This window comes from Crinia signifera, chromosome 11 (genome assembly GCF_055691185.1).
Source record: "Crinia signifera chromosome 11, ASM5569118v1, whole genome shotgun sequence".
Taxonomy (NCBI): Eukaryota; Metazoa; Chordata; class Amphibia; order Anura; family Myobatrachidae; genus Crinia; species Crinia signifera.
The window spans coordinates 27668667-27681978 of NC_139227.1; the positions used below are offsets into that span (position 1 = coordinate 27668667).

Here is a 13312-nt window from a genome sequence, read left to right on the forward strand (position 1 = left end):
TATAAAAAAGGTGGACATTATGGTGAATAACAATGTTTGCGTGCCAATTCTCACACCTATTTTGACCAATCCATTTGGCACTCAAAGGGTTAAATACAATCCAGAGGAGAAGAGATAAGGAATTGTCTTGGGGTGGAACACAAAACTAAAATGATTGTTCCGTTATTGATCCAGACTGGTCATTTGTTTCCTACTATTTAGTATCTAGATGGTACAACCCCTAAAAGGTGCCCACACACTAGAAAGATCTGCGATCGTAAGATGTGCGCAAAAATTTAACCTTGAAATCTTTTGCCTGTCCTGGACAAAAGATTGCAGGCAAGCGCACAAGATCCCGTGTGCGTTCCTTTGGATCTTTTGTTAAATCTTCTGATCTTTTGTGCAGCACGTAAGATCAGAAGATTCAGCTTAAGATCCACGGGAGCGCGCATCCGACTAAAATCGTCCGATTTTCGACCGATTATCGGTAAACATCGGACGATATATCGGCCGATTTATCAGAAATCGGACCAAAAATCGTTCTAGTGTGGGGGCACCTTTAAAGAACTACAGTTAATGGGCCTGCCCCAGTGGAGCTTACAATCTATACTTCCTACCAAATGTACACGCACACACACACACAGACATTCTAGGGTTAAATTTGTTAGGAGCCAAATAACCTACCAGTATATGTTTGGAATGTTGGAGGAAACCGGAGTACCCGGAGGAAACCCACGCAAGTATGGGGAAAATATACAAACTCCGCACAGTTAGGGCCATGGTGGGAATGGAACCCATGACCTCAGTGCTGTGAGGCAGTAATGTAACCATTACACCGTCCGTACTGCCCCGTATATATATAACACATGGTGGGAATAGAACCCATGACCTCAGTGCTGTGAAGCAGTAATGCTAACCATTACACCGTCCGTACTGCCCCGTATATATAACACATGGTGGGAATGGAACCCATGACCTCAGTGCTGTGAGGCAGTAATATAACCATTACACCATCCGTACTGCCCCATATATATAACACATGGTGGGAATGGAACCCATGACCTCAGTGATGTGAGGCAGTAATGTAACCATTACACCGTCCGTACTGCCCCGTATATATAACACATGGTGGGAATGGAACCCATGACCTCAGTGCTGTGAGGCAGTAATGCTAACCATTACACAGTCCGTACTGCCCCGTATATTTAACACATGGTGGGAATAGAACCCATGACCTCAGTGCTGTGAAGCAGTAATGTAACCATTACACCATCAGGTCGGGGGGGGTGCTCGACGGGGCGGCGGCGGGGGTGGGTATGGGCGGCGGGGGTGGGTATGGGCGCCCCCCCCCCCTAACGGCGGGGGGGGGGGCGCCCAAAACATAGCTACGCCACTGTAACCATTACACCGTCCGTACTGCCCCGTATATATAACACATGGTGGGGACAGAACCCATGACCTCAGCGCTGTGAGGCAGTAATGCTAACCATTACACCATCCGTACTGCCCCGTATATATAACACATGGTGGGGATAGAACCCATGACCTCAGTGCTGTGAGGCAGTAATGCTAACCATTACATCATCCGTACTGCCCCGTATATATAACACATGGTGGGGACAGAACCCATGACCTCAGTGCTCTGAGGCAGTAATGCTAACCATTACACCGTCCGTACTGCCCCGTATATATAACACATGGTGGGGATAGAACCCATGACCTCAGTGCTGTTAGGCAGTAATGCTAACCATTACACCATCCGTACTGCCCTGTATATATAACACATGGTGGGAATAGAACCCATGACCTCAGCGTTGTGAGGCAGTAATGCTAACCATTACACCGTCCGTACTGCCCCGTATATATAACACATGGTGGGAATAGAACCCATGACCTCAGTGCTCTGAGGCAGTAATGCTAACCATTACACCGTCCGTACTGCCCCGTATATATAACACATGGTGGGGATAGAACCCATGACCTCAGTGCTGTGAGGGAGTAATGCTAACTATTACTATCATCAGTTCATTGGAATTGAACGGCTGATATATTGTGTACTCTGGATATGTCTGAACAACATTGTTCACAGACACAACAATGGCCCTGGCAGCACAGCCGCTGGCTGAAACATCTACACTCGCTGCAGGGAGCGCCGCTCAAGGACATCTCAACAGTTAAATGCCAGTCGAGTTGTGAGGTCAGGCGGACACATTGGACAGATGCAGTTACCAATTGTCAGATAGGCAAAGCCAATCCATCCATGTACCAAGATTTCCTGTGTTCCTAAATTGTTCTCCAAGCTATACCTGTACTCCCAGACATTATCCACTTATCCTACTGAAGGTAATCTAACCCATTCCCACCCCCATCAATTCATTTACATTTACTATTTGTATATTCACAAACCAGCATTGCTTTGTGCCAATAGGCACCTATTCCTATGGCAATCTGGCTGGGCAAAAAGCCAATATAGGTTTCCCTGATGAGCAGGCCCCTCAGTCAAAAGGTCGACAGTCAAAAGGTCGACATGCGGTTTTTCACAGTTTTTTGAGCCGACAGGCGGTATTTCATGCCCTGCCATTCACTAGGGCAGTGGTTTCCAACCCTGGTCCTCAAGTACCCCTAAGGGCTGTTTCACACAGTACGGTTCCTGCCGCACGATGAAATCCCGTACGGTCAGGGAGCCGCGCCGCACTCAGAATTTTATAATGGCAGGGATGGCCACAGCCCGGCAGCCGTCCCTTCCAGTGGGGGGATCCGGCTGCAGCCGTGCGGCCGGGCCGTGGCCGTCCCGTGTGAATGGACACAATAGTGTCCATTCACAACTGCTGAGTGCGGCACGGCTCCCTGGCCGTACGGGATTTCACCGTGCGGCAGGAACCGTACTGTGTGAAACAGCCCTAACAGTGCACGTTCTCCAGGTCTCCACACAGAATCACAGGTGACATAATTAGCTCCACCTGTGATCTGTTGAAATGTGCCTGAATAATGAGTGCACCTGCCGGGTGACCTGGAAAACGTGCACTGTTGGGGGTACTTGAGGACCAGGGTTGGGAACCACTGCACTAGGGCGTGGTGGGAGAATAAAATAGTGTGGTGAGCACAGAAAGGCACCGTGCCCGACGCATTGGGGGTTGCGGTGCACTTTAAACTGTGTCCATGTCAACTGTGTTGACATTCAGGTAAAAAAAATAAAATAAAGTGAAAAAGCCCCATGTCAACCTTTTGACGGTCAACCTAGACATTGTCGAACTAATGACCATTCGACCTATAACCATGTCGACCTAGACCCATGTTGACCTACTGAATGTCGACCATCATGCTGTAGACCAGGCATGTCCAACGATGGCCCTCCAGATGTTTTGAAACTACACATCCCAGCATGCTTTGCAATAGTTTTAACATTCTCTAATAGCAAAACTGTGGCAAAGCATGCTGGGATGTGTAGTTTCACAACATCTGGAGGGCCAACGTTGGACATGCCTGCTGTGGACCAAAGGATCCCAACCCATTCATACAAAGGGACATTACATCTCCAACCAGCCATGAGGACTGATAACATCAGATCTCCAGTTTAACCTGCAGAAGACTCCACCACAAAAGCAGAACACTAAGCTACCTGTAAGCACTCACGAGCAGGGCCCTCTTCCCCTGCCCACACTGGCACCAAACCTTTAAGCTCAACAGACAGCGCTACCTGTGTGGGAACCTTAAATGTGTGTGAATCAATCTATGTAGCTTATTGTATCCCATGACTATCACAGTCCCCAATGCGTGCCGATGGGCTGGCGGTGCTAAGCAGCGAACGACCGCTGCTTAGCGAGCGGTACTGAAATCGGGCCCCTAATTGATACTTGATCACAAAGCTGCTTTTTTGCCAAATGGTCAAAGCCATGTTGCTGCAGGTGGGGCAGATGTAACATGTGCAGAGAGAGTTACATTTGGGTGGGGGGGGTATTCAAATTGCAATCTAAATTGCAGTGTAAGAATAAAGCCGCCAGTATCTACCCTGCACAGAACTGCGATTGCAGGGATATTTCTAAGCAATGGCGATGTGCGATACCTCTCGTCGCCATCACCTGACTAGATTTATACTGCATCCAGCAGAACTCTAGAGAACACATCACTGGTGCATCGCATGTGAGCGATCTGTGCTAACCTACATCTCTTAGCACGCGGCTTCAGTCACCCCGTTTGCCCCACCTGAATTGCACAGGGTCTTTCCCATTTGCTAAAAAAAAAAAAAGCAGCTTTACGCTCAGGTTCTGAACCAGGCGCAATGTACAAGGAGAACTGATCTTGCATTTACATCATTGGCTACAAAGAATGACTTGGTACTTGTGTAGTTTCCCGGCAGCAGGCTACGCTACGTTGTCAGCGTAGCCCAACGGCTGCCTAGCGTAGTGTCCCTAGCAAGCCTAGTGAGCGCCTCTCACACAGCGCCGGTAACCGCCAGATCCCCTGCACTGGCAGATGCCGTCGGAGAGACGCTCCATCTGTCTGAGACGCAGGAGTGTCCCAGTAACTATTGCGGCAGGGTACGGCAACCCTGCCTGTGTCCGCTTCAGGGAGAAGGACAGGGTTAGGGGTTCAGTAGCGCGTGGGTCTCCTGCACAAAGGGGGGGTGCAGTGCACAAGTGCGTCTCATGCACAATAAAGGACGCATTTGCCAGTGTTCCATGTTACATACTGCCAAATGCCTCCATTTCAAACCCCCACTATCCACACCAGCCCGAAGCGTGGCGAGGTCCTCCCCGACCTATTCATACCCCCACTATCCACGTTGGCGTGGAGTTGAATTTATAAAGTGTGGCGAGCCCGAAGCGTGGCAAGCGCAGCCAGAGGACGCGGATTACTTGACGTGTATTCCGCGTCTGCTCGCCACGCTTTGGGCTCGGTGGCTTGCTGCGCTCGCCACACTTTATATTATCAACTCCACACCGACATGGATAGTGGGGGTATGGAGGACACGTACCGTGTACACACGCCACGCTTCGGGTAGACGTGGATAGTGGGGGTGTTTCAGGAACACATTCACACCTGTCATGTCAGGCAGGTTAAAATGGTCGGTACTCTTTACCTAGAACGGCACCCACGATGTCCATCGCGGTCATCGGGGGTAAAAAATAGTGGGCATCACATGCACTAAAAAAACGGGTGCGACGCGATGCCCGCGATTTCCCATAGGGATCAATGTTAAAAGTGTCAATGGACGCGATTTTTGTGTTCAATGCCTCAATGCCCGCGATTTTTCCATAGGAAACAATGTTAAATGGCCCACAGAGCCCTAATAGTCCCCCTGAAGTGTGAAATGGCCCCCACAATTGTTAACGCCACCCCACGATCAACGTGAACTCGAAGCGTGGCGAGCGCAGCGAGCCCGAGAGGGGCGGCGGTACGCGTCCTCCGACCTTTTCATACCCCCACTATCCACGTCGGTGTGGAGTTGAGAATAGAATAGTGTGGCGAGCGCAGCGAGCCACCAAGCCCGAAGCGTGGCGAGCGCAGCGAGCCCCGCGAGGGGACGCGGATACCTGTGAAGCCCGCGAAGGGACGCGTTTACCTGTGAAGGTATCCGCTGCGCTCGCCACGCTTCGGGTTCACGTTGATCGTGGGGTGGCGTTAACAGTTGTGGGGGCCATTTCACACTTCAGGGGGACTATTAGGGCTCTGTGGGCCATTTAACATTGTTTCCTATGGAAAAATCGCGATGGGCGCCGTGCTAGGTAAAGAGTACCAAATGGTCACTGGTTCCCAGACAATGTAATAAGCGCTGACTGACTACACTAACTACGTAAGCTCTGGCTAGCCGCAAACGGGCGGGAATACGATGCCGATCTGACAGGGATGCTGACTACACTGACCACGGGAACACTACGCTGATTCTGACAGGGACGCTACGCTGACTACGTAACTGCCGCCGTGAAACTACACAAGTACCAATGAATTAAATGTTGCAATCACAATATTAACCCAAAGCCTCTGACTTCTAGCTCAGATATTTAGACCTAATCCTCCAATACTGACAGACCTGCGCAGACACACCTGCTTCTCTATGGGCATCCAATGATCCTAGGAACACACAAGGAATTAACGGGATGCAGTTACAATCCCGGCGGTCGGGATCCCGGCGTTCAGAATCCCGACGCCGGAATCCCGACAGCCGAAATGCCGACACTTTCTCCCTCCTGGGGTGTCCACGACACCCCTGGAGGGAGAATAAATTAGTGTGCCGAGCGTAGCGAGGCACCAGGCCCGCTGCGTGGCGAGCGCAGCAAGCCCGCAAGGGGGGCGATCCACGTCCCCCCCTTGTCGGCATTTCGGCTGTCGGGATTCCGGCGTCGGGATTCTGAACGCCGGGATCCCGACCGCCGGGATTCAATACTGAATCCGAATTAACGGATAACTCAACACTGCCACAGGACAAACCAACCTCAGCCATCTCATACCTGCAGCACCAGCACAATGACCACTGGTAACTATTAGGGGATACGGTCATTGGGTCTACAGCAAGTGGGTCGACAGTCAAAAGGTCGACATGGGGTTTTTCACAGTTTTTTTGACCAGACATGTGCCGACAGGCGGTATTTCATGCCCCACCATCCACTAGAGGGTGGTGGGAGAATAAAATAGTGTGCCGAGAGTAGCGAGGCACCGAGCCCAAAGCATGGCGAGCGCAGCAAGCTATGCATTGGAGACTGTGTCGACAGTCGGTTAAAAAAAAAAAATAGTGAAAAACCCCATGTCGATCTTTTGACTGTCAACCTATTGACCTAGACCCATGTTGACCAACTTGCTGTAGACCAAACGATCCCAACCCACTATTAGATGCTACACGGGAATAGGACCATTACCAGAGATCTCTACATATTCAGAGGATTTTTGGGGTAGTAAGTCTGGTATTTATTTGATGGAAGGCATATACAGAAATAATAAATGTTAGTGGACAGATCTCGCCTATTAAAAGCATACAGATAAGCAGAGTGGGTCCAATCAGAGTTCATTTCAGTCTATATCTATATATGGATATGAATGGTCTTGTATATGGTAGAAAACAGACGTCACATGACAAAAGCCCCAGAGCATCGTTACCTCTCCCTCCTTGAACTGTCTCGCTCACTGCGATGGCTCCGCTCAGAGTCTCTGTTGGATGGTGTTGGAGAGGGCGACTCCCAATGGGAGCGCTGAGAGGCCCCGTACCCGCTGTCATCTTCCTCCCATCCGGAGCGAGAGGGTGTGGAGGAGTCTAGGAAAACAACACAGAGGTAAGGCGCTACCCAGGGTGACCTGCAGCAGAATGGACAGAATAGCTGGCTGGCTGTACCTCTGGGTTTGTGCCTTGGGCTGTCAGGCTCACTGCGTCTTGAACTCCTTTCTGAATCACCGTCCCGTTCGGACCTGTCTCGCTCAGACCTGCTGCTCCGCCGGCTACGGTCATCTGACAAATAAAGAGGGGCTTACGGCACAGTTTAGGAAAATTGGCAGAAGAAAAAGTGTAGTAGTGCAGATCACTAGATTGGGTGGTATTTACTAAAATTTGGGGTTTCAAAAGTGGAGATATTGCCCATAGTAACCAGTCATATACTAGCTATTATCTTCTAGAAGGTGCTAGATTTGGCATAAGTAGAATCTGATTGGTTTCTATGGGCAACATTACCCCTTTTATAAACCTGCACCTTAGTAAATATACGTACGTGCATGCGTGTGCGTGTTCTGCAGCAACTGGTCAGGAACTACCACAAAGCAGCTTAGTCTGCGCTAGAACAGGGAAGGGGAACCTTCGACCTTCAAGCTTTTATTGAACTACACATCCCAGCATGCCCTGCTACATCTTCGCAAACTGGCCATGCTAAAACTGTTGCAGGGCATGCTGGGATGTGTAGTTCAACAACAGCTGGAGGGCTGGAGGGTTCCCCATCCCTGTGTTAGAACATGACACAGGGAGCAGCAGGAGTTGCAGCTATTCCCAGCTGCTACAGCTCACTGGGTTGTAATTTCTCCCTGCACCACATTAATCTGTTGGTTACTGCAAAATTATGTGTTGGTTAAAAAGACATAAAATGAATAGCTAGTACAGGGATTTCCCATTACCCCTGTCTCGACTGCTGCGCTCCTTCCGCCTTTGGCGGTCATCCTTTGACGATGCATAGACCCCATGTTCCCTCCTATCTCGCTCTCTCTGACGACTTCGAGCCAGGAACTCCTCATTCACCCCGCCTGTATAGGACGGCGTCTCCACGCGCGCGGATCTGTAATGTCTGCAACATAAATACGTCATTAAACTAATCAGCCAAATGCACTACAACGTAGCACATATTACTTCACATGCTCCAAAAACAAAGGTGACTTGATTCTACACAACATATCAACTCCAAAAACATGCCAACCAGCTGCATACCTGTCTCCATGACTCCCCCGGCTAATCCGGTCACTGGATCCTTCGGGGGACTTGTCACGTTCTTCCCAGTCTCTAGAGCCAACTTTAGCCTTTTTGTCAACTTCCTGGCGTTCTTTCTCTTCCCTCTCCTTCCTTTTCTGCGCAGCCAGAAGGTCTAAGCCAAGCAAGGATGAGCGGGGAGCAGGGGTCTTGAACACATGCTGCTCAGTGCTGGAACTCTTTTTCTTCACCACTAATCCTCCTTCCTCCAGAGAGGGATCACTGCCCTCCAGTCTGTGCAGGGAGTCATCGTCCTCCATGTTACTGGTGGCAGAGCACCTTGTTCAGCATATATGGTGACAACACACCACAGTCTATGGCAAGTGGTTTCTGGAAGTATAAAACATAGTTAGATTCCTTATAAGTGGACACTTCTGTGATGTGAAAAGACAAACAACGTATTCCATTCCCACCACCACAGATGTCTGTGCGATTTATAGTCAAAGACCAAAATATAATCTTAAATCACTTTTTTTCTGATTGTGGCAATCAATTGCATAAAAAGAGTCCAAATTGCATGGATTTGACAGCAGGTCTGATGCAATGTGCGGTCCTGTGCACATTGCATTGGAGTCTGCGCGTCGCACCGCCTGCAGGAGTGATCTGTCAGGTCAGAGCCAAACCAGGCAGGCTTTGGTGGGATTGAATGTAATATACGGTATCATATGCGAAAGGACCATATATGATATATTGTATGCAATCCCACCGCCCGAAGGCTCAAGGAGGGGATTGTGGGCAACGTCTCCACTCGGAGAAGTCACCTAGTGTATGGCCAGCTTTTAACCTTTATACTGGCAGACGCTCAATTATTTTAGTGATATCACTCAGGTGTTTGAAAGTGAGGATTAATACAGAGTATCACGCACTTATATATAGCAATAGGGACCCCCAATACTCAGAGAAGCCTTGATGGACAGCTTGGGGGTTACCCATGTATATGCAAATATATGTAATGGAGATCTCTGAATTCTATTATCATGTGATTGTTAAATCTGGTAGGTACTGGTAGTCAGTGAGCTAGGGGAAACCATAAGTGTTTTCTTACTCTTGCAATTATTTTAACTTATTCTAAAAGAAGGCAAGGTAGCCCATGTGAGAGAGCTCCTATCTATGCCTACACACCACGGATGGGCAACCTTTGGCCCTCCAGCTGTTGTTGAACTAGACACCCCAGCATGCCCTGCAACAGTTTTAGTATGGCCAAATAGCAAAGCTGTTGCAGGGCATGCTGGGATGTGCAGTTCAACAAAGCTGGAGGGTGGGAGGTTCCCCATCCCTGCTATTCACCAACAGTGCTTCTGGGAATTCATATGAAATGCTCACAATTGATGTGGACAAAAAAAGGTAAACATGTGACACAAATAGCATCTTATATATCACCCATTCATAAACATGCAGCTAATCATACCTCAGATAACAGCCAGAACATCTCAGATGAGCATAAAAGGAACAGCTACATTTGTTACCCATAACACTATTGTATCCACATGAATTTTTACATAACACAACTGTATACAACACACAGACCATGGGGACAAGTGATTCTGTCAAGGTGGACATTCTGAACCAACCAGGAAGATAGTCAGGTCTAGATTAGGCACAAGTAAGAGGTAAAGCAAACACAACATACATACATACATACATACATACTAAGCCTTGGAGAGTGATAACAGCGAGAGATACAGTACCAGCCAACCAACTCCTAACTGCCATGATACAGGCTGTGTTTGATAAATGACAGATAGGAGCTGACGGTTTGGTACTTTATCTCTCTCCAATGATTAGTAGTACATCTGCCTCATATGATATAGCACTTGTGTCTCAAGAGCCAGGACAATTGCTCCATACTTACATATTGCTATATACTAGATGTGCAGCAGGGACTGAGGATCTCCCTGCCATAGCAGTGCCACATGCAGTCACCATCCAGTCTTCCAGTACAGTGTAGACGGGCATGGTAGGGGGGTATGAATGGCACACTCACCTATACTGCTCAGTCAGGTCCATAGTGCCAGTGTCATAGCACAGCCCTAATAGCCAGCACCCCCAGTCTGCCCCATGTCACATGCGATCACCCCCCATAACACTCATCTACAGACAGCCGGCCTGCCCGGGCCACACCACCCATTCCATGGTTCCCTTACTTCAGTCCGTGCTGGGCGCCGCCATCATGCCAGCAGCAAAGCGCTGCCTTCTCTCAAAGTACTTTATTGATCAGCACACAGCAGCCCACAGTGCACTTCCGGCTTCCAACGACAACCTCCTCCGAAGCAGCGGCCATCTTGCTACACCCACTTCCACTGCTCTGCTAAAAAAAAAACATGCAGCCGCCATGCTGGTACACCTATAGTAGCGAGCACTCCTGATGGGCAGCACTGCAGGAGGTTGTGGCACTGATGAGCATAATGTATCTGGATTCTGGAAATGAAATTGATGTGTATTTTATATAATATATATTACAAGCCATACAAGCCAACTGATCAGCTGGGATGCCGGCATTGGTATATAGGGGCAGATGTATTAAGCCTTAACAAGAGATAAATGCAAGGGTGATAAGGAGAGATAAATGTCCAGCCAATCAGCTCCTACCTGACTTTTTTCAAACACAGGCTGTAACATGGCAGTTAGCAGGTGATTGGCTGGATGTTTAGCTCTCCTTATCACCCTTACATTTATCTCTTGTTAAGGCTTAATACATCTGCCCCATTGAACGCTGTCATCCTGGCGTTTGGGATGTTGACCTCATCCCCAATAAACACATATACAAGAAAAGGGTATAAATAAATTTTTTATTTTTAATATGGAAACTTTAAATACTTGGCATCCCTGTCATATTCACATGCAAACGAAGAGCGATAAATTGAGTAATAATTTCCAAATACTACACCCTTGCAAACTAAATGTATAGCTGTTCTAAAAAACCTTTACAATTCACCTGCATGTAAGCACAGACACTGTGGGGTTTATTTACTAAGATGGGAAATCTATTGATCGGATGTTTGCTATAGCAACCAATAAGTATCTACTTCTCATTTATCTAGCACCTTCTATTATAATATATAAAATCTGATTGGTTCCCATAGCAACATCCCATCTTCAATAGAATCCCCATCTTAGTAAATAAACCCCTGTGGGTACAGATTGCATCACTTACTAGAAACAGACTATCAATAACCTGATAGACCATTGGTCCGCACATGTCAGGTATACACTGCCGGGGAGGGATGATGTTCCCTCTGTACAGTAAGACTTCAAAATGCCCATAGGCTACAATGTGCAATGATATATAAATGGGGTGTTAGCATTCAGGTATCAAACAAGGCCATCTTACCGTATGGGTGTAATGGGCAGCTGCCCAAGGGCCTGCAATTCTAGGGGCCTTCGAGCAGGCACAGATTAGGCTATGAGCATCTGTCTTCTGAAATACTTGGGAGTCAGTAGAGAATATCAGAGCGGCCAATCAGCATTCACTTCCTGCTTCCCAGCCTGCAGCCAGACAGTGAATGGCTGTCAGCCATCCACCAATCAGGCTCTAGCCATCCACCAATCAGCATGATTGGTGGATGGCTAGAGCTATCTACCAATCAGAGTGCTGACAGACATTCATTGCATGGAAGCAAGTAGAGAGATGGTGCAGGACTGCAGGAGAAGCGCCAAATCGCTGCCTTGCCCCAAGTGATAAATATCCTAGTTTCAGCCCTGATGGGGGACCCCAGTGAATTGCTTTGCCCAGGGCCTACAATGCTGTTAAGACAGCCCTGGCATCAAGCATGATACATTGCAGGGTCTGTGCTACCCTGCACTTAGCTGGACATCAGAGAAGTACCTTTGGCTCAGCAGAGATCGTTAAAACATATTGACTGAGTTATGAATTTATATAATTAAAATGTGGACTCTTAGTGCTACTTGAGGATCAAGTTTGGGGATCGCTGGTTTATTGTATTCCCGTTGATATTCTTTTCCCATGAAAATAAAGCTGGCCATACACCAAGGATGGATTGGGGCCATTCGACATTTTGTGATGATTACCCTAAACCTTTGCAGATTGTCCAACATGTTGGGCAATCTGCAGTGGATTGCACGTAGGGTGGCCAATCACGGAATCGGGGGGATCCTGGGATTTGGCCCCAAAATTGCTTGGGCTTTGAGCAGCGTGACGTGGTCAGAGGTTACGCTGCACAGGCCACACCACCAGCACACTGGCAAGACGTACCGCTCGCACAGCCAGCAAGGGCCTTCAATGGCCCATCTCACTCCCAGGTGCACCACCCGCCCCCTGAAGCCGCCGCCCCGTTGAGTAAATATGCAGGGCGGCTGGTTTGGGGGGGGGGGGGGGTTGCATCTTCCTGAATACTCAGGCTGCCTCCACAATGTGCAGTATTCAATGCTGGTGCGAGCGGCCGGCGAGGGGGTTAAACTGCGAGGATCACAGAAAACCAGTGATCCTCGCAGTTTAACCCCCGCGCCAGCCGCTCGCACTATGCAACGTTCCGGGGGAATCCTCGCCGTCACAGAACTGCGAGGATTCCCCTAAACTGTGAGAGCCGCGGCTAGTGCAGCAAACTCGCTGTAATTAGCCTCGGCTCTCGCAGCTTTTGGAGGCACATTCGCAAATTCCCCCTCGCTCAAATAACGGAGCGAGGGGGAATTTGCGAATGAGGGGGGTCAGTTGAATACTGACAGGGTGAGCGGTGATTGCGAGCAAAAAGTCCTGCTCGCAGTCACCGCTCGCCCACGGCATTGAATATATGCCAATGTGTGCGTTACAGGCCCACTAAATACTGTACTATCATGAACAAATTATTTCAGAAATAAAGCCGTGAACTCCGACCGACTGTTGTAGATCTCCAGCTGAGCATATGGTTAGGATCAAAGTCTTTATTTGCAGTAGCAATT

The 13312-nt window shown here is 48.8% G+C and overlaps 1 protein-coding gene across 2 annotated transcripts in view; it reads right to left on the bottom strand.

Moving 5' to 3' along the window:
• Positions 1-10711, bottom strand: part of DHX38 (DEAH-box helicase 38) — a 31202-nt gene extending 20491 nt beyond the window's left edge. The window contains exons 1-5 of one of the 2 annotated variants that reach the window (XM_083165198.1): positions 10561-10711; positions 8378-8746; positions 8071-8237; positions 7304-7417; positions 7072-7225 (exon numbers count right to left, since the gene is read on the bottom strand). In XM_083165198.1, coding sequence (XP_083021324.1) covers positions 7072-7225; positions 7304-7417; positions 8071-8237; positions 8378-8676 — 734 coding nt within the window. In that variant the 5' untranslated portion in view covers positions 8677-8746; positions 10561-10711. Of the gene's footprint in view, positions 1-7071; positions 7226-7303; positions 7418-8070; positions 8238-8377; positions 8747-10400; positions 10504-10560 lie in introns of those variants that run through there. The other variant, XM_083165199.1, reaches the window with a different exon arrangement.
• Between the last annotated feature and the right edge of the window lie 2601 nt (positions 10712-13312).